At 41.3% G+C, this 27,657-nt stretch overlaps 1 protein-coding gene across 8 annotated transcripts in view; it reads left to right on the top strand.

Moving 5' to 3' along the window:
* Window positions 1-5,426: 5,426 nt before the first annotated feature.
* HJURP (Holliday junction recognition protein) overlaps window positions 5,427-27,657 on the top strand; it is a 40,822-nt gene continuing 18,591 nt past the window's right edge. For 3 of the 8 annotated variants that reach the window (XM_048870607.2, XM_048870617.2, XM_048870629.2), the window contains exons 1-7: window positions 5,719-6,132; window positions 6,692-6,758; window positions 8,204-8,268; window positions 9,528-9,555; window positions 19,118-19,173; window positions 22,228-22,285; window positions 25,228-25,289. In XM_048870607.2, coding sequence (XP_048726564.2) covers window positions 6,004-6,132; window positions 6,692-6,758; window positions 8,204-8,268; window positions 9,528-9,555; window positions 19,118-19,173; window positions 22,228-22,285; window positions 25,228-25,289 — 465 coding nt within the window. In that variant the 5' untranslated portion in view covers window positions 5,719-6,003. The other 5 variants (XM_048870639.2, XM_048870649.2, XM_048870657.2 and 2 more) reach the window with 5 other exon arrangements.

The raw sequence follows: 27,657 nt of genomic DNA on the forward strand, positions 1-27,657 counted from the left end.
CTCAGAAACAACTCTGACATCATAATCAAAAAGGCTGACAATGGAGGTGCTGTCGTCACCATGAATAGGTTGGAATATGAACAAGAGGCTGCTAGGCAGCTCTCCAACACCACATTCTACGAGCCATTACTCTCTGATCCCACTGAGGGTTACCGAAAGAAACGACACCATCTGCTCAAGAGACTCCCTTTAAAAGCACAAGAACAAATCCGCACAGACACACCCCTAGAGCCCCGACCAGGGGTATTCTACCTGCTACCCAAGATCCATAAACCTGGAAATCCTGGATGCCCCATCATCTCAGGCATTGGCACCCTGACTTTCCACTTGGAAAACAAGGCTATGTAGACTCCCTCCTCAGGCCCTACGTTATCAGCACTCCTAGCTATCTTAGAGACACCACTGACTTCCTGAGGAAACTACAATCCATCGGTGATCTTCCTGAAAACACCACCCTAGCCACTATGGATGTAGAAGCCCTCTACATCAGCATTCCACATAAAGATGGAAAGCTTATGCTCAAATAAATTTGTTAATCTCTAAGGTGCCACAAGTACTCCTTTTCTTTTTGCAGCTACAGACTAACACGGCTGCTACTCTGTAACCTGACAGTGTGATTTGGGCTGCATATGGAGAGAGAGAGAGAGAGGTTTAGAGAGTACACATGTGAAAATCCCTTTTTATGTGGCTGTGCAGAAGCTGCTCCTAAATTATTTACAGTTATGAACACCTAAATGACAATATAAGAATGGCCATACTCAGTCAGACCAGTGGTCCATCTAGCCCAGTATCCTGTCTTCTAACAGTGGCCAGTGACAAATGCTTCAGAGGGAATTAACATAACAGAGCAATTAGAGAGTGATATAGTGCTGTTGTCCAGTCCTAGTTTCTAGTAGTCAGATGTTTACAGACACCCAGAGTATGGGGTTGCTTCCCTAACCATCTTGACTTTGAGTCATTGATGGACCTATCTATCCTCCAGGAACTTATAAAATTCTTTTTTTAAATTCAGTTATAATTTTGGCCTTCACAATATCCCCCTGGCAATGAGTTCTACAGGTTGACTGTGCATTGTGTGAAGAAGTACTTCCTTCTGTTTGTTTTAAACCTGCTGCCTATTAATTTCATTGGGTGACCCCTGTTCTTGTGGTATATGAAGGGGTAAATAACACTTTCTGATTCCATTTCTCCACACCATTCATGATTTTATAGACCTCTAATATCGCCCCTTAGTTGTCTCTTTTGGAAGCTGAACAGTCCCAGTCTTTTTTAATCTCCCCTTTATGGAAGTTGCTGCATACTCCTTATCAATTTTGTTGCCATTCTTTGTACCTTTTCCAATTCTAATATCTCTTTTTTGGGGATGAGACAACCAGAATGACATGCAGTATTCAAGCTGAGAGCGTACCATGGATTTATATAGTGGCATTAGTATATTTTCTGTCTTCTTATCTATCCCTTTCCTAATGGTTACATGTTAGGTTTTTTTACTGTTACTGCACAATGAACAAATGTTTTTAAAGAACTATCCACAATGACTCCAAGATCTCTTTTTTGAGTGGTAACAGCTAATGTAGACCACATCATTTGTATGTATATTTGGGATTATGTTTTCCAATATGCATTACTTTGTACTTATTAACATTGAATTACATCTGGCATTGTGTTGCCCAGTCGCCCAGTTTTGTGAGATTCCTTTGTAACTCTTCACAGTCAGCTTTGGACTTAACTCTCTTGTAGCATATGCAAACTTTGCCATCTCATTGTTTACCCCTTTTTACAGATATGAATATGCTGAACATCACAGGTCCCAGTACAGACCCTGCTATTTACCTCTCTCCACTGTGAAAACTGACCATTTATTCCTACCCTTTCCTAGCATTTAACCAGTTACTGCTCCATGACAGGACCTTCCCTCTTATTCCATGACTGCTTACTTTGCTTAAAAGCCTTTGGTGTGGGACCTTGTCAAAGGTTTTCTGAAAGTCCAAGTATACTATATAAGCAGGATCACCCTTGTCCACGTTTGTTGTTGTTCTCAAAGAATTCTAATAGATTGGTGAGGCATGATTTCCCTTTACAAAAGCCATGTTGACTCTACTCCAACATATCTTGTTCATCAATGTGTAAATAGTAAAAGATATTGATCAATTGGAGGAAGTTCAGAGAAGAGTCGCAAAAATGATTAGTGGGCTCAGAAGGACTGATGTATAAGGAAAGATTAAAAGAAAAATATATGGTATGAGGCTTGGCTAACTGATGATTTAGGGAGACCACAATAATTTCTACAAGTATATGAAGGAAGTAAATACTAGGAAGAAAGAGAAATTACAGACAGGGACAAAATTAGGAGTAATGAGACATAAGTACACTTGGCAGAATTTGATTTGCATGTTTTTATATAATTTTGACAGGAAATAGCAATGTTTATTTTTAAACTTTTTTTCAATTTTTATCAATTTAGATTGTCACAGTTGCACAACATTATAAGCTTTAACCATTCTTATTGATTTACATATGTTTAAATTTAGATTTTCACAGTTGCAGGAAATTATGGGGGTAGGGTGATCAGTTATTTAGTAGCAGACATTGAGATTCATAAAGTTAAAACTTTATAACAGTTAAAACACACAATATCAACCTCATATGTCAAAACACACAAATATCCTTAAATCAAATTCCAATAAGTTCTCAAGCAACATTTTACTTCCTTTGCCTTGCCTCTCTATAAATTTTGATTATTACTAATGGAAATATTTTTTTCATCATTTTGTGTGAGTATGGTGAAATCAGTATTTACCAACAAAAATTTAATCTTTCCAAGCCTAGACATAAGGCCTGATCCCATAAGCTATGCTGCATGCAGAACACTACTGAAATCAAATTAATTAAGGGAAAGTTTAGGTTGAATATTGGGAGAAACTTTTCTGCCCAGATCTGTTAAATAGACTTCCAAGAGAAACAGTGGCAATCCCATGCTATAAGAATTTTAAAACCTTGATTGGACAGAAAAGGTTCTAAAGCAATCCAGTACTAGGACCAAATAGGTTTTGTCCTTTGGAATGTCTATGCTTCATATTAAATAACATTTTATTTATATCTGAAGGCACTAAATGGTTAATGACATTCCATATAGGATTAAGAGGATATTGGCTATTTTAATTCCATAGGAAATATCTCTCTGACATAAGTAACGTTTTTCTCAGCCTGTGGCTGAGCACCAGAAGGGGGATATTAAGCTCTGTGAGTATATCATCCCAGAATTCTACAGAACTGCTTTATCCAACCTCATCATACTGCTTGCGTTTTCTTTGGAAATAGAAAAATTATACAAAAATTAAAGGTTTCTTTCCTTTTTCTCATTTGATTCCCACAACAGCACTACCTTACTTTGCAGTCTCCACAGGCACATTCTCTGGGCACAAGACAGAGAACATGCATTACCTGATGTTTGCTGACTTCATGAATCCTAAGGTCACTGAGGTTGGAAGTTTTGGTTACGTATAATTAAACAGGTGACTTCTGGCATACAACAGCTCTGTGCGTAACTGCACAATGCAGCCCTCATTCTTTCACACGGTTTGTAGAATAATTCCTTTGAAATTGAGTGCTCCTGTCATTCCTGTGAAATATACCATGAATTCAAAACAGCCAAAGTTAACCACCAGCTACACTGCGCTGGATGGCTGATCTTCTATTGACGATACTAGAATGACAAGAGCATACTCTATTTTTCTAGGTTAGTGCTCACTCCGAATACAAAATTATTTAAAAAAAAAAGTCAAACAAATATTAATGTTGCAAAGTCAAGCACTTAAAAGTTCAGAAATTCCACAAATAAGACTGCCTGTGCAGCCTTAATTCAGCCTCCTTGTGCTTATGCTGTATGATAGTCCATAGTCACATGATCCCATGCTATTTTTTTCCATAAGACCCCTGCCTCATTCAGAAACTTGATTAGTTATTAAATATTCCTCCTTTTCTCTTCTCATTCAGTGTGTGTCCTGAGATGTTGTTTAAAACACATCATCCAAAGCCTGCTCTAAATATAAAACTGTTAATTTCCTCTTGAGTATCTGAAGGCTTCACAAACGTTAATTAATCTTCACAACACTCCAGTGAGTATAAGTGGTATTACTATTCCCATTTTACTTATGGGAAACTGAAGGTCAGAGAGACTAAGGCCACAACTGTCAGGTATCTACTAATTTTAGAAGCCCAGCTTAAGATATGTAGATCTTGATTTTTTTTTTCAGAGTTCTTGGCATTTTTATACTTGATATAAGAACGGCCATACTGAGTCAGACCAAAAGTCCATCTAGCCCAGTATCCTGTCTTCCGACAGTGGCCAATGCCAGGTGCTTCAGAGGGAATGAACAGAACAGGTAATCATCAAGTGATCCATCCTATTGTCCATTCCCAGCTTCTGGCAAACAGAGGCTAGGGACACTATCCCTGCCTATCCTGGCTAATAGCCACTGATAGACCTATCGTCCATGAATTTATCTAGCTCTTTTTTGAACACTGTTATCGTCTTGGCCTTCACAACATCCTCTGCCAAAGAGTTCCACAGACTGACTGTGCCTTGTGTGAAAAAATAGCCCAACCCCCAGCCCTGAGCCCCCTCCTGGAGCCAGCACCCTGAACCCACTCCTGCACCTCAAGCCCCAGCCTGACCTCCCTCCCTGAGCCAGCACCCCATACCCCCTCCTGCACCCCAGTGCCCTGACCCAACCCTGATCCCACTCCCAGAGCCAGCATCCTGTACCCCCTCCTGCACCCCAACACTCTGCCCCAGCCCGGACCCCCTCCTGCCCCAAAACTTCCTCCCAGAGCTTGGACCCATAGGCACCACCTTCTCCTGGTGCCGGTGGGTGCTCAACCCCCACACCTCTGACTCTTTGGGGAAGGGGCGGGATATATCCTGGGTTGCCCTTAAATTCAAAAAGTGATTTTGGGCATGAAGAGGCTGGAGCAGACCCTCCCTGGAGCAGGCAGAGGAACTACCCCTCCCCTTCTCTCCAGCATTTTCTCTTCCTGGGTCCAGGAAGCCCTAGAGTTTAAAAAAAATAATAATAATAATAATTCAGGGTCGCAGTGACCAATAGGAGGCCACCCGAATGCTGCCTCCAATAGGGGCTAACGATGGGCCGGTGTTGCTAGGTAGAATAGAGACCTTTTTCCCAATCCTCAGCTTTTCCGAGCCCAGCGTCCACTTAGAAAACTCTGAAAAGGAGATGGGCGGGACAAAATAAGAAAAAGGGCAGGCATTCCGAACACGATAGCCAATCGAAAGGAACTGGGAACACTGATTGGCTGTTCCGAATAAAGTGACACGGCCCAGCTCCAATCGGGTTGTCCGGGGCTGCGGAAGGCGGCGCGAAGTTTGAATCGGCGAGAGGGGGCGACGAACACACACCGGGGGAGCGGGGCGGGGGCGTCTTGTCATGGAGGAGCTGGAAGAGAGGCTGCGCCGCAGCAACGCGCGCTTCGTGGACTCCCTGCAGCGGATCATCGAGAAGGTGAGGCTGGGGGCGGGGCTTCGTCACCGTACCCCCCCCCCCCGGTCGTTATGCCGGGGTGACTCCGCCCCCCGGCTCCGGTAACGGCCCGGCCGGGAGTCGCGCGGCCCAGGCCCCCGGGGCGGCGCTACGCGCAGCTCGCGCGGGGGTCGCAGGGCTCCGACGCGCCGCCCGTGGCTGCTCAGGGCGGCCCGGCCGCTGACGCGGCTCCCCGCGCGGGCACAGTCCGGAGGCCCCGCTGCCCTCCCTGCAACCGCAACCAGCCGCCCGGGCTGGCGGCGTTTGGCGGGCCGGGCGCTCACTCGCCTCAGACCTTTCAGGCGCCGCTTTCCCGCGCGGACGGTGCGCACCGTGAGCTGTCGCCCGTCACTTCAGTAGCCCGGGACTGGGGTCACTTTGCAAAGGCGCTGCTGCGCCCCCAGCGGCGCCCCCGCCCGGGGACATCGGGGGCCTTTTGCTCCGGGCTGGGAGTGTTGGGAAGATGGTGGCTCCGTCCCGGGGGCGTTGTGTGCGGCAGCGACGTCGCCGGTCACAAGCCAGTTACTGCCGCGCCCACGCTGCTGCCCGGGAAGGGGGTGGCTCCAGCGCCCGGGAGACGGAAGTTCCCCAAGTATTTTTGTTTGGTCTCCATATTTATCTATAAACTTTAAAAAGACGTATGCGGTGTATTTTTTTTAAATACCCTTGATTTTCTTGGTGATCGCGTTTAGACAGTGATGGTGGTAAATGCCTCTTTCTCATCTTGCCAGTCCCCTCTAGACTGTATTGCCTTACGGGATCAGACCAGCCGTCCCTCTGATCAGATTCCCAGTCTATCAGTGGCCAAAACCAGTTACATCAGAGGAAAGTGGAAGAAGCCCTGTAAGGGACAGTTACGGGATATCTTGTCCATGGTGGACATTTACCTCTAAACACCTTTCAGTTAGTGTTCGGTTTATGCTCTGGGACAGCAGTATTTCTATCCTTTAAAAACGTATTTCATCTCATGTAAAAGAGGGTATTGTCAGATTGCAGACTTTAAAATATTTGAAAGTAAAAGTCTGTGTGTGTGTGTTTTTCAGTCTAAACCAAGCTTATGAAAATCGTTGAACTTTATGGAAAACCTCTGCTGTTAAAAATTTAACCAATCATTTCTAACTGTTACGATGGTGTTTTTTTTTTTTTAATAGTACAATTATCCTTTTGAAGATGATATACTTGTCTCTATGGAATCATTGACTTATGATACACCCATTGGTAAGAATTCCTTAAAATAACGGTGTTTTCATTTTTTTTTTTTTCAGACCTACTACGGTGTACAGATTTACACAAATAGGACTGGATAATGTCTGGCAAAAATAATTCACTCTGTGGCCCAGATCCTAAAAAAAACTTCAGTATCTGCTGTAGTTTACCCATGGGAGTAGTCCCAGCAAAGCCATATGTAAAATGCAACGCATGGATAATTTTTACAGGCTCTGGGTCTATGTCCATATGTAGCAATGGGTGAAGGGTAAAAGCAAGTTACAATTTTAGTCATTATTTAGACAAAAAAAGGTATTGGGGCTCTACTATAGTGAGTTGTAAGGAACAAACATTAGGGTAGAAGAGGAGTTTAAAGGAAAGAATGTAAGTGAGAAAAGAGAATGAAGGGGAGAACTCAGAAGCTGTTATGTAAAAGCTGTTGTGATGTGAATGTTTTGCAGCATCTCATTGGATGGAATAGATTATTATCTGAAGAAGGCTTTTTCTTCACTGTGAGAGCACATGGTTAATTTTGTTACTGTACTGAGATTGGGGGAAGTCATGTTTTTCCAAAGTTTCATAAAAGTTGTCATCCATCAGAAGGGTTGTATGTATATGAGGAGATTCGAACACAAAAGGCTGAGATCTGTCTAAAATGTTGTATGGTCTGCAATGTAATAGGCAATGTGGTTTAATGGTTTGAATATGTTACTTGGAGTCAAGAACTGCTCTGCTATAGCTTCCTACCTGTCAAATGAGGATGGATACCTAAGTGCCTTACCAGGGTTAACTTAACTATTGTAGGCATATGTAAAATGCTACAAAAATACCAACTATTAAGTAGTCCTAGGTTCAGAATTTAGGCTGTGTTTTTAAAGGCTTTTACAATCTTAATATAATTAAATATATTTTCAGGAGTTAAGGATTAAAGTCGGATTTTTTTGTGTTTGCATTTTTGCTGCTTGGAATGTGTGAATTTGCAATGGCTGTGTCTGGTGTAATGTGTCTGCTTTTTGTAACATCTGTTTACACCTTATATGAAATACTACATATAGGTCCCATTACTGCAAAGACTTACACATGTGAACTGCTGTACACTCCACATAGGCTTGGTGCATTTAATGGGACTACTCACATACAAAGTTAGCTGCTTGCTTAGGTCTTGGTAGGTTCAGGGCCATAACATGCAATGGAGCTGAGTTATGTCATTAAGGAAACTAACTTTGAATTTATGGACTTTATTCAGTTTCATCTCAAACATAGAACTGCATTAAAGAAGTCATTTTCATATAAATTGCTGGCCAACACACAACGTAAATGCCCTGCAGGTGTAGTTTGGTTTTGATGACATTTTCACTGCCTAACACACTCCCTAAATACAGAGAGGTTATTCAACATAAACATATACTATAATGCATGCAAAATGTTTGTTGTAATTTCTGTTTTGTTATATCTAGGACCACAGCTATGGGGTGATATGTCAGAAAAAAACATTAATGAATGGAAGAAAAAACTACATAAGGTATTTAATAACTCTCTTGCATGGTATGATTTCCTTAATTTAACCTTGCTGTTCCAAAGAATATTTGTGGGATACAATCAAAGAGAAATAGTTCTCCATTTCATAGCGCTAATAAGCTCAGCGGCCAAAAAAAATATTGCTGAGAGAATACAGCTTGAAGGTCTTTTAACAATACTCTTGTACCTCTTCAGCATATCACGGTTGACTTTAAAATATACTTGAGGTAAAATGACAGCAGTTGGCTAAGTTCTGCCCTGGGGCCTCCAATGGTCCCACCTCCACTATTATTTACATGCATTGTTTTGTAGAGATTGAACTAAAGTAATGACAATGTTTTAGCAATCTGAATTGTCTCTAAGGCCATGTCTATACTACCACTTACGTCTGCAAAGCTTATGTCCTTCAGGGGTGTGAAAAAACACCTGGAGTGACATAAGTTTCGCTGGCATAAGTGGTAGCGTGAACAGCACTATGTTGGTGGGAGAACTTCTCCCGCTGACATAGCTACTGCCGCTCATTGGACATGGTTTAATTATGCCGACGAGAGAACTCTCTCCCACCGGCCTAGAGCAGCTACACGAAGTCTTACAGCGGCGCAGCTACATCAGTATAGCTCTGCTGCTGTAAGATGTCTCACGTAGACATAGCGTAAGTGTGCGCATGCCAAGCTCAACTCTCTTCCTCCCTTATTGTTGTGGAAATTATATTTTATGTGTTTCCTTTTTCCCTCTCTTCCTGCGTCACTCCAAAAAACAAATATTGGCCTTCTCAGCAAATGTATATTACAAACATTTGTAAGAAACCAAACCTTCAGTCTTCTCCCAAATGCCTGTTCTAAAAGGTGGGCTGTGTGGAGTGTCTTGAAGGTCAACAAATCTGGATTTTTTTGAACTGGGCAGATTAAAGGAAAGAAGAGTGAATTTTTAGTCTCAAGGGGACCCAAAGGAGAATGCTCTCTCCTTAGCTCTCTCATATACCAAGGTATCTGCAGTTTGTGTGTCTTTGATTTTAACAGTAGCAGTATGGTATGAGAAAGCAAGGTGGTGCTTCAGGTAAGATGATCCTAGGGATATTCAGTGCTTTGTAGGTCAATAACCTCTTAGACTGCAACCAAAAGCTGTTGGGAATTGAGGTTGAATAGTACTTTACAGAATCAGGGCCCTTATAAATAAATAAGCAAAGTAAATAAGTGTCTTGCAAAATAACTTACACTGTTCTAAGATTGTTCTGACTCTTCTCTTTTTTGTTTTTAATTGCAGAGGGCCACACAATGTCAAAAAATCACAGGTAAAGGAAAAGTTTTACATATTTCAGCATGTACTATATTTAATCTCTTCAAAAGCAAAATAAAAATGCCATATCACTGTATGTGTTGTTTTAGAAATATACATTTGCTTTTAATATACTAGGCAGTATAAGACTAAAGACCTCAGATATCTTCAACCCCAGAAAATATTTTTACAGTGGCACTACTGGACATGTTAGTATGCCTTTATAAAAAGCGTGATTTATTTTTTTTAAGATTATCATTAGGACTGTCAAGCGATTAAAAAAATTAATCTCAATTAATTGCACTGTTAATAATAGAACACCATTTATTTAAATATTTTTGGATTTTTTTGCTACATTTTCAAATACACTGATTTCAATTACAACACTACAAAGTGTACAGTGCTCACTGTATATTTTTCATTACAAGTATTTACACTGTAAAAATAAGAAATAGTATTTTTCAATTCACGTAATACAAGTACTGTAGTGCAATCTCTTAATCATGAAAGTTGAATCTACAAATATAGAATTATGTATAAAAAAGCTGCATTCAAAAATAAAACAGTGTAAAATTTTAGAGCCTGCAAGTCCACTCATTCCTACTTCTTGTTCAGCCAATCGCTCAGACAAATGAGTTTGTTTACATTTGCAGAAGATAATGCTGCCCACTTCTTGTTTACAATGTCACCTAAAAGTGAGAACAGGCATTCTCATGGCTCTGTTGTAGCTGGCAACATTTACATGCCAGATATGCTAAAGATTCATCTGTCCCTTCATGCTTCAACCACCATTCCAGGGGTCATGCGTCCATGCTGATGACAGGTTCTGCTTGATAACAATCTAAAGCAGTGCAGACCGATGCATGTTCATTTTCATTATCTGAGTCAGATGCCACCAGAGGAAGGTTGATTTTCTTTTTCGATAGTTCGGATTTTGTAGTTTCCACATTGAAATGTTGCTCTCTGAAAGCATGCTCCACACATCGTCCTGCTCATATTTTGGAAAGCACTTCAGATTCTTAAACCTTGGGTCGAGTGTGAGATTTCTAAGGGTAGCTGCAGCACTGGTACCTTCTTTGCGTTTTGTCATATCTGCAGAGAAAGTGTTCTTAAAATGATCAACATGTGCTGGGTCATCATACGAGACTCCTATAACATGAAATATATGGCAGAATATGGGTAAAACAGAGCAGGGTACATACAATTCTCCCACAAGGAGTTCAGTCACAAATTAAATTAATGCGTTATTTTTTTTTAACGAGCATCATCAGCATGGAAGTATGTCCTCTGGAATGGTGGCCGAAGCATGAAGGGGTATACGAATGTTTAGCATATCTGGCACGTAAATACCTTGCAATGCCAGCTAGAAAAGTGCCATGCAAATGCCTTTTCTCACTTTCTGGGTGACCTTGTAAATAAGAAGAGGGCCCCATTATCTCCTGTAAATGTAAACAGACTTCTTTGTCTTAGCGATTGGTTGAACAAGAAGTAGACTGGGTGGGACTTGTAGGCTCTAAGGTTTTGCATTGTTTTGCTTTTGCGTGCAGTTATGGAACAACAAAAAAATCTACATTTATAAGTTGTGCTTTCACAGAGATTGCACTATGGTACTTCTATGAGGTGAATTGAAAAATACTATTTCTTTTGTTTATCATTTTCACAGTGCAAATATTTATAATAAAAATAATATACACTTCGATTTCAATTACAACACAGAATACAATATATATGAAAATGTAGTAAAACATCCAGAATATTTAGTAAATTTCAATTGGTATTCTATTGTTTAACAATGCGATTAAAACTGCGATTAATTTTTTTGAGTTAATCGTGTGAGTTAACTGCGATTAACCTACAGCCCTAATTATCATATACATTTTTACTATGGGATATTTTTTAAAAGTCCTGTTTTTAAATCTGAACTCTTCAAAGTGCAAATTGTTAGTGAAGGGAGGTCAGATGAATGCTCCAAAAGGTTCTGAAATATGGATTTAAAAAAAGCTTGAGATGAGTGCTTACCCAGTAGGTGTGGTTGGTATCATTGCTTATTAAGATTGCCCAACACTTCCTATTATAAGACCCTGTTTTCAGTTACTTCTAGCAACCAAATCTTTCAAGCTGAAATTTTCCATGCTGGATGTTTGCCTCAGGCTGAGTTTTGGAAAATTTCAGCCGAATTATTCTCAAAAATGGCTGAACCAGTCTAGGTTAAAATAAGGGTTTTTTACCCCATTATATTCTGGTGACCTGTTCTTTGAAAAGCTCTAGCGCCTTCAGGCTTTGGAGCAGGGACTTGAAATTGGGCTGGAGAGGATGGGGTTTTTTGCTAGGGTTGTGGATTTGCCATCCTTGTGAAAATCTAACTACATTTGGTCAAGTTATAAGCCTTTGGAAAATAGCAACTCTCCCATGCTCAGTAGTTTGATATTAGCAGCTAAAATCCCAGAAGATTCCATCCTCACTGAGCATGTTTGAGCCTCTCTCAGCTCCTAGCGCAGGTACCAGTCCTCACAGAGTGACTAAACATTCTCCATCTCCTCAAGACTACTGTAGGTGACAGGAATGTGCATTTGTCATCCTTGAAGGCCCTACCAAATTCATGGTCCATTTTGGTCAATTTCATGGTCATAGGATTTTAAAAATCGTAAATTTCATGATTTCAGCTATTTAATTCTGAAATTTCGCGGTGTTGTATTTGTAGGGATCCTGATCCAAAAAGGAGTTGGGGGGGGCGGGGGGAGTTGTGATACAGCTACCCTTACTTCTGCACTGCTGTGGCGGTGGCACTGCTGTCAGAACTGGGCGGACGGAGAGCGGTGGCTGCTGGCCGGGAGCCCAGTGCTGAAGGCAGAGCCACCAGCAGCAGCAGCTCAGAAGTAAGGAAGGCACGGTATGGTCTTGCCACCCTAACTTCTGTGCTGCTGCTGGCAGGGTGCTGCCTTCAGAGCTGGGCACCTGGCCACCAGTCACCGCTCTCTGGCCGCTCAGCAATGAAGACAGTGCAGAAGTAAGGGTGGCAATACTGCGACACCCCTACCCCACCCCGCAACTCATTTTTGGGTCAGGACCCCCAATAGAGAAACGCTGGTCTCCCTGTGAATCTGTACGGTATAGGGTAAAAGCACACAAAAGACCAGATTTCATGGGGGAGACCCGATTTCAGAGTCCGTGAAGTGTTTTTCATGGCCATGACTTTGGTTGGGCCCTAGTCATCCTTTCAGAGTGACTGAGCACGTTCCAGCCCAGGGCTATGCAGGCTAAGCAGGGTACTCCCTCTAATGGCTGCTCTGGGCCTAGGTGCTGCTGGACACTGAAAATCAGAGCAGGAAGCTTGTCTCTCCTGTGCTCATAGGGACCCGTCCCCCCAGTTAGCACCCAGACAGCGTGGAGGAGGAAGCAGCCTGATTTGAATGCAGAGAGAACAAAAGCTGTACAGGGGGGAAGGTAAGGAGTAAATTGGGACAAATTGTTTGGTAAAACTGGGACTGGAAGGAGTGAGGGAGAGAAGCTGGGATTGAGGATAGCAGGGGTAATGGAGACTGGGACTGATTGGGCATGGAGATTTAGACTGAGAGGTGGTGGGGGATGGGCTTCTGGGAACTGGTTGGTGGTGCGGATGGGGTCACTGAGATTGGATGAGAAGCTGAAGGGGAGTGGGGACACTGGGACAGGTTGGTCTAGGAGTCACTAAGAAACAGTGGGGGAAGAGCATAGGGGTGTGGTGGGAAGAGAGATTTAGATTGTATGAGGAGCCTGAGGAGGGTGACTAGGACGGTGATTGGGCAAGAAGAGTGGGACTAGGATGTGAATTCTGAGGGGTGGAGACTTGGACTGGATAGGCAAGGAGAAAGGGCCTGGAACAAGGAGCCACAGGTGGGGAAGAGACAGGGCTGGAATAGCCAGTCTGGAGGGGATAAGGCAGAAGGGGTCAAATTTGGTGGGGGGGAGGGGAAATGTGTTGTATTCTGTGTTGAAATTGAAATTAATATATTTGAAAATGTAGAAAACATCCAAAAATCTTTAAATAAATGGTATTCTGTTATTATTTAACAGTGCGATTAGTCATGCAATTGCTTTTTTTTAATCGTACAATTAATCACAATTAATTTTTTTAATCACTTGACAGGCCTAATACAAATACGTAAACAAAAAGAAAAACTGGAAAATTTATTTTTTTGCCTCAGAACAAAAGCAGAGAAACATCCATGCTGTCCATCCATTTTTGGTAACAAGTGTAAAGTATTTCTTGCTTAGGAGGACTTAAGACTAGCATAACTAAGTTCAAAAAGGGGGGGGGGGGGGAAACAGAAGGTGTGAAGTGTTTTTTCTTCTACATGGCCTTGCATACAATAAAGATGATGAGATTTAAAAGTAGTTCAAATCAAGCCTTTAGAACTAAAAAACAAAACAAATGCCCCCCTTCCCTCCCCCCCCCAACCGAACAAATACATTTCTTTGGCATTAATCTCAATGCCATTAGCACATAGCAGGGCTAGGGTCAAATCCGGAGCTTAATGCAAAGAATTCCCAGTGCAGAGACATCAAACGCTGTCTTTTGAAGTCTCCATTGCAAGCTGTTCCACTGTCTCAATTTCATTCCACTACCTAAGAATATGTTTTAATTACCATTCTCCCCCCACCCCTGTCAGCATATACACATACTATTATAATATTAGAAAGTTAAGAGGTGTGATCATATGACTTCAGTGGCCTTTGGAGAAAGCCTACAGTTAACATATACTAGAAACCTTTTTTCGGGGAGAATTTCTATTACACCATTTGATTTATGAATACTGCTCTTGTGCTCACACCTGACCCATATAAACAATACACTTTTTTAACTCTCTTCCCCCATCATTTGAATGTAATTACATCAGCTGAACCCCCTAAAGGATAGTTAACCCTAACATCCTTTTGTTGTGCTATCTACATTCATTCCCTATCCAAGAGTCCACCTTTAACCCAGTCTAACAATATATTAACAAAGAAAAACCAAACCAAAACCACCCCTATGTTCAAAGAACATTCAGGTTGCAAAGACAAGCATCAGTAGTTGGAAAAAAATAATCGTAATTAATCACACTGTTAAACAATAATAGAATGCCATTTACTTAAATATTTTTGGATGTTTTTACATTTTCAAATATATTAATTTCAATTTTAACACAGAATACAAAGTGTACAGTGCGGGTAGGAGGACCAAGGAAGAAATGTGTTAAACTCCTGGCAGAATGATATTTCTGTGGTGTTTAACATACAGGCCAAATTTTTCCTTACCTAAATAAAGGGGATGTTTGTTCCAGTTTCAGACAAACAAAAAATCCCTCTGTGATGTTTAATAGATTTTGCTCTCTAGGGACAAAAACAGAAATTTGGTTGATATGACTACCCTTATTGCTTCTCAGTAGCACAGTTAAGTTGGGAGTAATGTAACCCTGAATCAGCATTTTAAAAATAAAATATATTGCTAAAAGATATTTTCAATGCACTGTAGATGTACGTCGTGTTCACAAAGTGAGCAAGATGGATCCCTGTGATCCTAAGAGTTACAAGCTAAGGCCCTGATCCTGCAAATAGCATAAACTCAGGTGCTTAACTTTATGCATGCGAGTAATCCCATCATAGTCTTGTTTGGTCCTCCTCCCCTTATAATTCCATATGCATTTCTCGAAGACTTCATCCTGCAAACTGCTAGGCATGAAATTTGTCCCATTGACTTCAGTGCGAATACTTGTATCTGTAAAATTGAGCACAATGAACAAATATTTGCAGGATCCCCATGTGCCTAATTTAAGAAGCCAAAAGGTTTTTCCCTATCATAATAAAAATAAATAACACTTTGATCTTTGACTAACGTCAGTTTATCTAGGAACAGACTTGAAGCAGTTAAGCAGGGGTGGGCAAACTTTTAGGCCTGAGGGCCCATTGGGGTTCCAAAACTGTATAGAGGGCCAGGTAGGGAAGGCTGTGCCTCCCCAAACAGCCTGGCCCTGGCCGCCTATCTGCCCCCTCCCATTTCCCGCCCCCTGACTGCCTCCCTCAGAACCCCTGATCCATCCAACCCTGCCTGCTCCTTGTCCCCGGACACCACGCCCTATTCAACCCTCCCCGTCCCCTGACTGCCCTGACCCCTGTCCACACCCCAGCCCCCTGATAGGCCACCCCGGGACACTCACGCCTATCCAGCCCTCCTGCTCCCTGCCCCATTGCCATGCTACTCAGAGCACCAGGACTGGCAGCCATGCCTCCCGGCTGGAGCCAACCACACCACCTCACAGTCTAGAGCACCGGGGCATGCCAGTGGCTCTCACAGTCGCACTGCCCAGCAGGAGCTCGCAGCCCTGCCACCCAGAGCACTGGCGGCATGGTGAGCTGAGTCTGTGCAGGAGTGGGGGGACAGCAGGGGAGAGGCTGGGGGCTAGCATCCCTGGCCAGGAGCTCAAGGGCCAGGCAGGACGGTCTGGCCCGTGGGCCATAGTTTGCCCACCTCTGAGTTAAAGCAAAAACAACAAATTTTGCCTTCAGCAGGAACTTTTTTTTTTCCACGTCAGACATGGATGGGTAGCTTTAGACTATTTGGTTATACATATATTTTTATTATACATAATGTTTCCATGTTTTGCAGACCAATTGCATCACATGCGCTCTGTCATGAGAAGACATAAGCACTACAGTTTTAGTACCAGCAGATTAGGAAGATTTAGGTACAGAACTTTTATTAGGTATCCTTCATTCTAGAGAGGAGAATCAAATTCTTGCTAATAATGTAATATCAGACTGAGTTAATTACTCTTTTTCCCCTGCCTCTGGTGCACATCAAAAGCATGTCCCATGTATGGATATTAGAAGCTGTACTACTATTGAGAAACTAGATCCTGTTTTCCAATATAACAAGGAGTTATCCTTGTTTAAGATACCTATTTAGTTCTGTTTCCAGAGCCAAAGGCTTTTTCTTCATATTTTCAGGTTTCTTCTCAACTACTTCAAATCAGTTTTCCATCTGAGACATTTTATTAAGGACAGTATCTAGTTTAGCATCAAGAATCAAATTACCCTTCAAGAGTATTCGCAGCTGTAAATACAAATTAAATAAAGTTGGCATCCGATATAATCACCGGTTTTAAGGAAATTTGATTGTTTTTTTTAATCAGTCAGGCTGAGTGCTTCTGGTGTACTAATAAGCTAAGGGAGAAGATGGTGGGGACTGAAGCACAAAGTAGACTCTTTCACTGGATTCTTAAAGGAGAAAAAAGCATGGAACATGTTTTAGACTCTTTTTATAACAACAGATGCTGTTATGGTCTTTACATTTGTCTTGCTTCTTGTGGGGAAAAAAAAAATTTAAAATATAGGGATGGAGACAAGATCCCCCTTAAGCCAAGGAGGGGAAGCACAATTTGTAATGGAAGAAACTGTTCTAAGATGGGCTGCCCAAAATATACCAGAAAGATATGAAGCACATAAAGCAGCTCCTGAAGTAGCAGGTGGAAAAAACCCAAACCTCCCTGATATCCCTTCAAAATACACAGAAAACTGCCTCCCCTCTTTCTCTTCTCTCGTGACTCTCAAAGACAGTACCAGGAAATGTAGGCAGAGGAATATCCACTTTCTGGTGTCACTTCAGGGAGCAAGCGGGAAAGGTATAGCACAGAGGTGGGCAAACTACGGCCCACGAGCCACATCTGGCCCGCGGGACCGTCCTGCCTGGCCCCTGAGCTCCTGGCCAGGGAGGCTAGCCCCAGTCCCTCCCCTGCTGTTCTCCCTCCCCCACAGCCTCGCCAGCAGTGGGGCTGCAAGCTCCTGCCGCTCTGAGCGGCATGTAAGGGGGCGGTGGTGGCAGTGCATGGCGGCGGCGGGTGGGTTGGGTAGCAGGTCCCGGGGGGCAGACAGGGAGCAGGGGGTGGTTAGGGGCGGGGTGTCCCAGAGGCAGATGTTCTGGAGTTGTCAGGGAACGGGGGGGTTGGATAGGGTGTGGGAGTCCCGGGGGGCCTGTCGGGGGGTGGGGGTGTGGATAGGTCGGGGCAGTGAGGGTACAGGGAGCAGGAGGGGTTGGATAGGGGGTTGGGATCCTGGCGGGGGGCGGTTTGGGGTGGGGGGTCCCAGAAGGGGGCAGTCAGGGGACAGGAAGTGGGACAGGGTGAATAGGGGGTGGGGGCCAGGCTATTTGGGGGGCACAGCCTTCCCTACCTGGTCCTCCATACAGTTTCACACCCCGATGTGGCCCTCGGACCAAAAAGTTTGCCCACCCCTGGTATAGCAGCTCAAACTGATGTGTGCACATGGAGGTGTCGCTCCCTGGTTCAGTCATGGCACATCTGACAGTTGCAAGATGGTATTGGTGAAGTAGTGCAGGAAGGCTTGGATCTGGGAACACCAGCAGAATTATTTTGTGTAAATAGTGTTCATTTAATGCAGTGCTGTGTTTGAGGCCGGTATCTGGAGCAGGCAAAATAAAAAGGGTACTTGAAACTAGACAAATGTATATTTATGATACTCTATTTTTCCTTATATATTGGTAAAAAAAATTAGCTCTAAATCGTCTCCTTCCTTGTTTTCTAGCACATTTTTAGGCACTATGTAAATAATCACGCAAAGAACACAGAAGAAGGCGTGCTGTATCTCATTAGAACATTATAAATGGTTTTAATAGTATTTGCAACTCGTAATCAGTAATTATTAGTTATAAGTAGTATAAATATTTATCTACCTAAAAGAGTAAATTAATGACTGTAGTGTAAACCTTGTAAATCTTTTTGTTTAAAAGAGAAAGTCTTGTGCTTTGAATGTAATTTCCAGTATCTACAGCCTGATTTTTTTTTCATGTGTACAACTTTAAAAAGTTGAGTAAAAATATCCAGGAACCAATGCTTATGGAAAAGCTTCATAGCTAGAAGGGAATATGCAAAAGTCCAGAAGTAGAGGGATGACTTCTAGAGGTACAAAAGGAAGTTTGGCACCCAACTATACTTGTTCCCCTGAAAATCTCTCCCCCATAACATTTGAGAATGTTAATAATTGGTTTTGGGCAACTTGTATATTTTAAAGGTGAATATTACCTGTACTGTAGAGAAATAGGCTCTGATCCTGCAAACACTTAAGTGTGTGTGTGTGTATAACGTGACTTACGTGTAGTCCCAATGAGGTTAGTAGAACTTACCCACATAAAGAAAGTTAGACAGTTGCTTAAGTATTGTAATATTGGATCCCTAGAGATTAGCGGTGTTTTACAAATAGTTTGTGGTTGTCTACTAGAGAGGCTTTTGAGTATCTGTCTAAAAGCATTGGGTGAGATCTGTAGCTGATCTAATGAACATAGCTTCATTGACTTCTGTGATACTATGCCAATTTATGTTGGGTGAAAATCTGACTGTGTCTTTCTTCCTTTCTTTCATTTCTTTGTCTGTGTTCTGAATTTGTTAAACCTTTCCGGAGTTTACTTATTTAGAAAATACTTTAATCATAAATATTTATGTCTAAATGAGAAATTAGTTAAATCAGTTTTTGGATGCAAATGTAGCACTTGTTTGCAATATGTCGCATTCTAACATAGATTTCTTTTTTCAAACTTTCTAATTAAGAATCACGAAAGCAATGGATCTCTGATTTTGAAGATGAAGATTTAAAAGTACATCAGGTATGGACACCATAAGGTTTTCTGGCAAATGTGAATGTGTTAGATATGAATGTATGACTCTGTAAATATAATTACTATGTTTTTCTTCATGCAGGATTCTGTATGATTTTTATGATAGCCTAATTTAAAATAAGTGTGTGAATTATTGAATTAAATTACCATGCTGTCTAATACAGATACAATCTTTTTGAAAAAATGAGGAATTTTTCTTCCTTGTTTACTACGGTATTGCAGCAGTGCATCTCCTTCAAGAATTGCCCATATAGTTCCCCAGCTGTTGAATGCACATGCCTCCTTTATGGCCAGTTGCATCCTTTTAGAAGAGCTCTTACTGTTAGTATGTGCATGGTTTGAAACAAAATTTATTCTCATAGTTACTGAGATCATCTAATTTACATTTTCTATCTTTAAAGCAATGGAGCAACTGGAGGTGGCCTGCAGTTGTTATGGGTTTTGTACCTCACCATAACCTTATCAGCTGTATCCCCCATCTACAAGATGAGTTTGAGGCCTCATTTTATGTGCACTGAGGCACAATGGTTTCTAATTGTATTACTTGGTGCAACAGAGTTCAGACCATGTCAAACCTGGATCTAATATGCCCTTGGATTTGGTGCACCCCAGATCATACAGAAGTTCAACTAAACTGTACTGCTTAGTTGTCTAACCCTGATGTAATTGGACCTCAAGTTTTTTAGTACATTTTCACAGCTTAACAGAAAGATTGCAGGAGGCTCCCTGCACAGCTGCAGGGCCAATGACACTACAGGCACAAGTTGCAGGGAAGGCTGTGGTCTTGGTGGGGATTGCACAGAGATCCCCAAGACCACAAGAAGGAGAGCTAGCTCCTGGCTGAAAGGAGGCCAACCTGCTGCTGAACAGCTTCTCCCCAGGAATGGCCCCCACACTCCCAACTGGTGAATGAGTGAGTGGGACTGTAACAGAGACCTTCCTGCAAGGCTGGGATACTGGACCCTGTGCACATAAGGTGTGGGGGAGACTTCATTTGCTAACTGCAATGGATGGATATGTTGTTCATCCATTTCTGTGTGTCAGGTGGCATCAGTTTACACTAATGACTGCTGATTTAAAATGAATCCTGCTAAGCTTAAGTCATCTGGGTCTAGAGGCTTTTATGGGTTGGGTGAAGCTGGAAAGCCAGTGAGCAGTATGGTCCATAGAGCAATTATTGTTTTTTTTTCTCTGGTTATAGCTCTCAACAATATTGGAAAATTATATTTGGACCCTGGTATTAGTCACCATTGTTCTAAAGTTGCGGGGGAGGTTTTTAAGCATGTTCTTACTGTTTTTAAAGTGTACTACAATATTCTTTCCTCTTGTATTGCACACATAGTTGTATTTTTTATTTCACTTTTTATCAAGGAATGCATGTTGTTTATATGAAGGCCATATAGAAATAGTCTTTTGTATTATGTCTTCTATAACTCTTTGCCCCTCGTGTGATTATCTCCTCCCTCCTGTGCTGTGAATATATGAACATTCGCTGAATCCCAGCCTCTGTTTTAAATTAATCTGAAGTGAAAGAGCTATTTCTTGTGGGCTTTAACACCTACCAGATGGGGTTTTGTTTTGTTTTTCAATTGAAGATAGGTTTGGTTTTGGTTTTTTTAACCTTACTGATGTTTAATGTGTCAATTGTAAACTCTACAGGCTCTTTAAGGGTTAGCTGCTTTTGGGACTTGCTCCTTCTCAGGATCAAATGTGAAACAGTACCTGAAATTCAGTATGGCAGGCTTCTTGGGTTTGTTGCCCCCTTTAAGTAATGACATTGTTTTTCTAGTTATCTGTCTCAAGTTCATGAAAGTTTTTTGTCTGTCTGCATTTTGCTGTTGTCTTCAGTCCAAAGTGCATTTTTGGATTAGATAGAAAAATACTGTTTAGATTTGTTTTGCAACGAGGTTCTTCAAGAACTCTGGTAAGATGTCAATTGAAAACATGTAAAAAAAGCTATTTGTCTGTATGAGTATCTTTTGCATTGGAATGTAAAAAGTTCCTAAAAATATTGACTCTGAAATTTTCTCTACTGAAACCTTTTAAGTAAACTGTTAAGAGCCTAATCTGCATACATTGTGACTTTTTTTTTTCCCTGTTGACTCCAGTTATTTCTTTGGGTGCAGGATCAAACCCCCATATTCTGGGGAATATTAATATAGTTTTAAGAAAACCAGTTGCAAATAACCAGTCTCTTTTTTTGATGAAGTAGAGAACTTCATTTGACTCTCTCTATAATGTAATGGTATCGACAGTAAAGTAAGTCAATCGCTCTTGCAAATTTCTGTTCTCCTGTGGCAAGCAACTGTAATTGACAGGCAAATAAGATCTCTGTTCTTTTCAGTATCCATCTCATAATAGAGGATGAGAGAGTAAACTTTTTTCTCAGCTGGTAAAGTTCCATGACCATTTTGCAAGGCAGCCTTCATATAGCAGTTAAGTAACTCAAGTGTGGTACTACTTTGAAACTAGGTGGTTCTGCTCTTGATTCTACTCCAAGAATAGCATTGTGGTGTTGAAGATTTAGTGGCTCTGCATGACACCAGATGAAATGTACTCAGTTTATAAGTATGCTTTTTTCCCCTAATTGCCAGGTCTACAAACTCAACATGGATTCTGAAGTGCAAACTGGATTCTTTTTGGCTCATAGATTACCGACAGTAAAGATACATTAATAATAATTAAAATTCTTTTAGCTGTTAAACCAATCTATCTGAGCCCCATCACTATATCATTGTTGAGCTGTTATATTATAATGTGTAACCGAGTACACACTAGTTTCCTCTCACTTTTATGTTGGTTCTCTGGGAATAAATGGAGGAAAAAGTGGTAAAAAATTGAGTATTCAGCTGAGAGTCAAGAATAGGTTTTAGGAGCAGTTTTGTTTTAGATGCCTTTTTGACATAGTCATTTTCACAAGAGAATTGGGCTTTCAGCAGTGACAGTGGAACTAATGGCGAAGGGAATTCGAGTAGTCCAGATTATTAGAGCTAAACTGCTACTAGTTCCTGTGACTTTGTTCATGTGTATTTTTATTTCAAGGAACCTGCTAGGAAATCCTTTATAGACTCCTATGAAGAGATTCAAGTTGCTGACACAGGTAAGATTTCAAAAAAGTTATTAATCTTGCCATTAGTATTTATTAATTTAAAATGCATGAAAGTCCTGCTCGTTGTGATTTTTCCAAAATAATTAAAATGGTGGGTTAATCTGTGTCTGCTTTTTACACTCCTAATATGTTGTAGCTGAAGTATTGAGTAGGGACTGTATGAGACCATATTGTTGACCAGTGCAACATTCGTGTCCTTGATTAGACCCCAGCACAGAAGTGACTGGTATGGCATCCAAGAAGAGTCTGTGTAAACTCAAAAGCTTGTCTGTCTCTCTCTCTCTCTGTCTCTCTCACCAACAGAAGTTGGTCCAATAAAAGATATTACCTCCCCCACCTTGTCTCTCTAAGTATGAAATAGGTTCCTTTGCATCTGTCTGCCATTTCATAAATCAAAAGGGGGAGAGAGAATGAAAACTCATACTGCAAAATAGAAATGAGTGGTTTATTATTATTTTTTGGTTTGGTTGGTTTGTGTGTATCACCATAGTGCCTAAGAGGTTTGTACCAGAAAGGCATGGGGAGTAATTTTAATGGACATGCAAGTGAGTCATTGAACTGAGCCATCATGATGTGTCTGCAAGAGAGACCAGGACTCCTGCAATGATTGTCAGTCTCCATTTCAAACTTTTGAAAATGTTTTGTGTTCCTGACTGACTTATTAGTTGGTCATGACACTTGTATTAATACTGTTGTCTTCAAATAGCTGTGTTCTGAATGACATCACACAACATGTGTATTTCAGATGAGACTTTTTCTATCTGTAAGAGCAAGACTTGTGCTTTTGAGTAGGGTAATGGTTGGTAATGTTCTACTTATAACTCATATCACAGTTGAGCAGTCTAATTAATTGGTACATAATCTCTTTGGTATAATTATTGAAAATGAAACTTCTCCATAAGTAGGGTCCGACCAAATTCATGGTCCTTTTATTTTCAGTTTCATGGTCAGAGGTTTTTAAAAATCATACATTTAATTATTTCAGTTATTCAAATCTGAAATTTCACAGTGTTGTAATTTTAGGGTCCTGACCCAAAAAGTAGTTGTGTGTGGTGAGGGGGTTGCAAGGTTATTGTAGGGAGAGTTGTGGTACTGCTACCCTTATTTCTGCATTGCTGCTGGTGGTGGTGCTGCCTTCAGAGCTGCACAGCTGCTACGGCCTACAGAGCTGGGCCCTCAGTCAGCAGCTGCTACTCTCGGGCCACCCAGCTCTGAAGGCAGCAGCGCAGAAGTAAGGGTGGCTTGGTATGGTATTACCATCCTTACTTCTGTGCTGCTGCTGCTGGCGGGGCACCACCTTCAGAACTGGGCGCCTGGCCACCAGCTGCCGCTCTCCAGCCACCCAGCTCTGACAGCAGCACAGAAGTAAAGGTGGCAAAACCGCGCCACCCTTCCCTTGTAAAATAACCTTGCGATCCCCGCTGCACAACCTTTTGAGTCAGGACCCCCAATTTGAGAAACGTGAACTCCCCTGTGAAATCTATATAGTATAGGGTAAAAGCACACATAAGACCAGAATTCACGGTCCACGATGCTTTTTTTCATGTCTGTGAATTTGGTAGGGCCCTGTCCATAAGAATGTCATAGTATATCTCTTAAAATGCCCCTCTGCATTTATCTATCAATGGAAAACAACCATTTCAAGATGTGACATTTCTGACAATTAAAAGGACAGTCGCATTAGCTTTTTAAATGTCTCTATCTATCTCCTCAGCATATTTGTACTCCTGGGATGTTATGGCTGCTGTAGCCCAGATGGTGGCAACTTCTTATTGCAACTTCCTATATCTGTTAAAGCATGCATGCCGCCTCCTACTTGTCTGCGTTCTCTAATGGTCTGAGAGCAAGGCTTTAAAAGGGGGCATGGCACCCTCTGCAGACTCAGTTCCTTCCAACTGCAGGATCAGATAGATGTAAACCTCCATTAATCTAGATCCTTCACTTAGATTATTATAGTGCTTTAGCTTAGTGTGGTTTCCTGCTTTATAGTTGGTGTTAGTCTTGGCTAAGTTTGTGATTTAAGGAAAGTTTTGTTCTTAGTGAACTTCATAGAGACTTTGGTTCTGCAACTGGTGATAGCCTTTGGTTCCGCAACTGGTGATAACCTTGTCACCAGTACTTTCAGCTCCTTCTGTCATGGTTTTAGATGAAGTGCATCACACAAGTTCACAGTCAGATCATTTACCAGATCTGCAAGATACATTGCCTATAAGGGAAGTGGGGGAAAAAAACTCTTACGCTTCTTATAACTCTCCACCTGAGAAAGCAAGGTTAGAAGACTCGTTTGGTGTTCTCTGAACACTGAATAGGGTATTGAGTGCCCATGAGTGGGAATATGCAGAGGACATTTGAAGGAAGAAAAACAGAGTTTACTTACCTCTGACCAGAGTTGTTTGAGATGGACTCTGCATATTCACACTCCTTGCCAACCTTCCTGTCCTCTTCAGAGTCCTAATGAAATGCTGACTGAGAAAACCGTGGAAGGAATTAAGGTTGCAGAGGGCACCATGCTCCCTTTAATAGCCTTGCCCTTGGAACACTTGGGAATGGACGGTGGGGTGGAGGGGCATGTGAGCTCTCTAACAGTCACTCCTGTGAGACATTTCAACCATTTGAGTTACACTGTCCAGCGCATTCCATGAGTGTGAATATACATAGTCCATCTCAAAGAGCTCTGGTTATGCCATTTTTCAAAAGTGACTTAGGCGCTTCGGATCCCAAGTTCCACTGACTTTCAATGAGATTGAAGTTAAGAAATATGTTCCTGTACTATATTTTTAAGGATTTTGTAAAAATGTATTTTTTTCAAGATGTAATTTTTTGGCGAGTTTGGTCTTCACAGTGTCAGTTTAAAATCATTCCCAGAAATACAAATATATTGCATTGGTTTTGGATGAATTGGAATTTACTTAGTGTTTAACTTCAAATTGTAGATACCGAAAGCGAAGCTGATTTGGTTTCGATTAGAAGAAAATTTGAAAATGTTAACCTGAAGGTAAAAACAGTTCTGCTTTATACCTTTTGCATATGCTTTAAGGGGTTGGATTTTTTTAATTTAAAATATTTTCATGGGGATTTTGTGTAGGTGACAAGTTCTGGACTGACAGCCACAAACTTAATTCCTGTTCATCCACAGGTCAATTACAGCGTGGCCAACAGCAAGCACTATACTAATACAACTTTCTTCTCCTTTTCTCCATTACGTTGCCTATATGCTTCTTTGGTGCGAGTGACCAACTGTAGATGTGGGAGGGAGATTCATTTTCCATCCTTGTTCAGACCTGAGATTGCTTACAATACAAGGTTATTGATTAATATTATTAAACGCTTTCAGTGCATTTGTGATCTGGACTGACACAAACAAAGCCATTTCATATAAGCTGTTTGGAGTTTCTAGACCCAGAGAAGACAGCGAAGAATTTCAGAGACCCCTAAACAAGCAATATGATGGCAAATTAAGTTCAATGTTGATAAATATAAAGTAACATACATTGGATTGGGGAAAAAATTGAACTATTGAAAACATTTTACAGGTTTCTGAAGTTAATGTTGACTCAGGAAAGGGACAGGAGTTTTAGACAGCTCAGTGAAGACCTCAGGTCAATGCACAGAGCAGTCAAAATTGCAAATGATGTTAAGATACATAGGGAGTGTGATGGAGAGTATAAATAAATGGTGTGTCCTCATCTGAGATTAAACAGATGGGGATTGTTCATGTTAGAAAGGAGTTAAATAAGAGGAGGTGGGTGTGATAAAAATATATAAAATAATGAATTGTAAAGAAGCAATAGATCATGAATTAGTTTTCCTTGTCTCTTAACAAAAGAACAAAGGGCCATTTCGTGATATTTGGTGGCAAATTCAAAATCAATACAATGTGTAATTAGACTGAAACACCTTGCCTCACAGGGTTGAGGCCAAGAATTTAGCAAAATCAAAAAGAGAGTTTTGATATCCATATGCAATCTGGAGTTGTTTTAAAAATCAGAGTTTGAAGGCACGTTAAAATATATGCCTCAATGCATAAGCCAATCTTTAACTGTTAGAAACCACAATAAGACATTCCAGACAGGAGACATTCCAGAAGACTGGAAAGAGGCAAATATAGTGCCCATCTATAAAAAGGGAAATAAGGACAACCCAGGGAATTACAGACCAGTCAGCTTAACTTCTGTACCTGGAAAGATAATGGAGCAAATAATTAAGCAATCAATTTGCAAACACCTAGAAGATAAATAACTGTCAGCATGGGTTTGTCAAGAACAAATTGTGTCAAACCAACCTGATAGCTTTCTTTGACAGGGTAACAAGCCTTGTGGACGTGGGGGAAGCGGTAGATGTGGTATATCTTGACCTTAGTAAGGCTTTTGTTTCTGTCTTGCATGACCTTCTCATAAACAAACTAGGGAAATAAAACCCAGATGGAGCTACTATAAGAGAGTAGCTATCAGTGGTTCACAGTCATGCTGGAAGGACATAACGAGTGGCGTCCTTCAGGGATCAGTTCTGGGTCTGGTTCTGTTCAATATCTTCATCAATGATTTAGATAATGGCATAGAGAATACACTGATAAAGTTTGTGGATGACACCATGCTGAGAGGGGTTGCAAGTGCTTTGGAGGATAGGATTTAAATTCAAAATGATCTGAAGTAAATAGGATGAAATTCAAGAAGGATAAATGCGAAATACTCCACTTAGGAAGGAACAATCAGTTGCGCACATACAAAATGGGAAATGACTGCCTAGGAAGGAGTACTGTGGAAAGGTATCTGGGGGTCATAGTGGATCACAGGTTAAATATGAATCAACAGTGTAACGCTGTTGCAAAAAAATCAAACATCATTCTGGGATGTATCAGCAGGAGTATTGTAAGCAAGACATGAGAAGTAATTCTTCCGCTCTACTCTGTGGTGATCAGACCTCAACTGGAGTATTGTGTCCAGTTCTGGGTGCCACATTTCAGGAAAGATGTGGACAAACTGGAGAAAATCCAGAGAAGAGCGACAAAAATGATTAAAGGTCTAGAAAACATGACCTATGAGAGAAGATTGAAAAAACTGGGTTTGTTTAGTCTGCAGAGGAGAAGACAGAGAGGGGACATAACTGTTTTTACAAGTACATAAAAGGTTGTTACAAGGAGGAGGGAGAAAATTATTGTCCTTAACCTCTGAGGATAGGACAAGAAGCAACGGGCTTAAATTGCAGCAAGGGCAGTTTAGGTTGGATGTTAGGAAAAACTTCCACTGTCAGAGTGGTTAAGCACTGGATAAATTGCCTAGGGAGGTTGTGGAATCTCCATCACTGGGGATTTTTAAGAGCAGGTTGGACAAATGCCTGTCACAGATAGTCCTGCCTTGAGTGCA

This window comes from Caretta caretta, chromosome 1, assembly GCF_965140235.1.
Source record: "Caretta caretta isolate rCarCar2 chromosome 1, rCarCar1.hap1, whole genome shotgun sequence".
Classification (NCBI taxonomy): Eukaryota; Metazoa; Chordata; order Testudines; family Cheloniidae; genus Caretta; species Caretta caretta.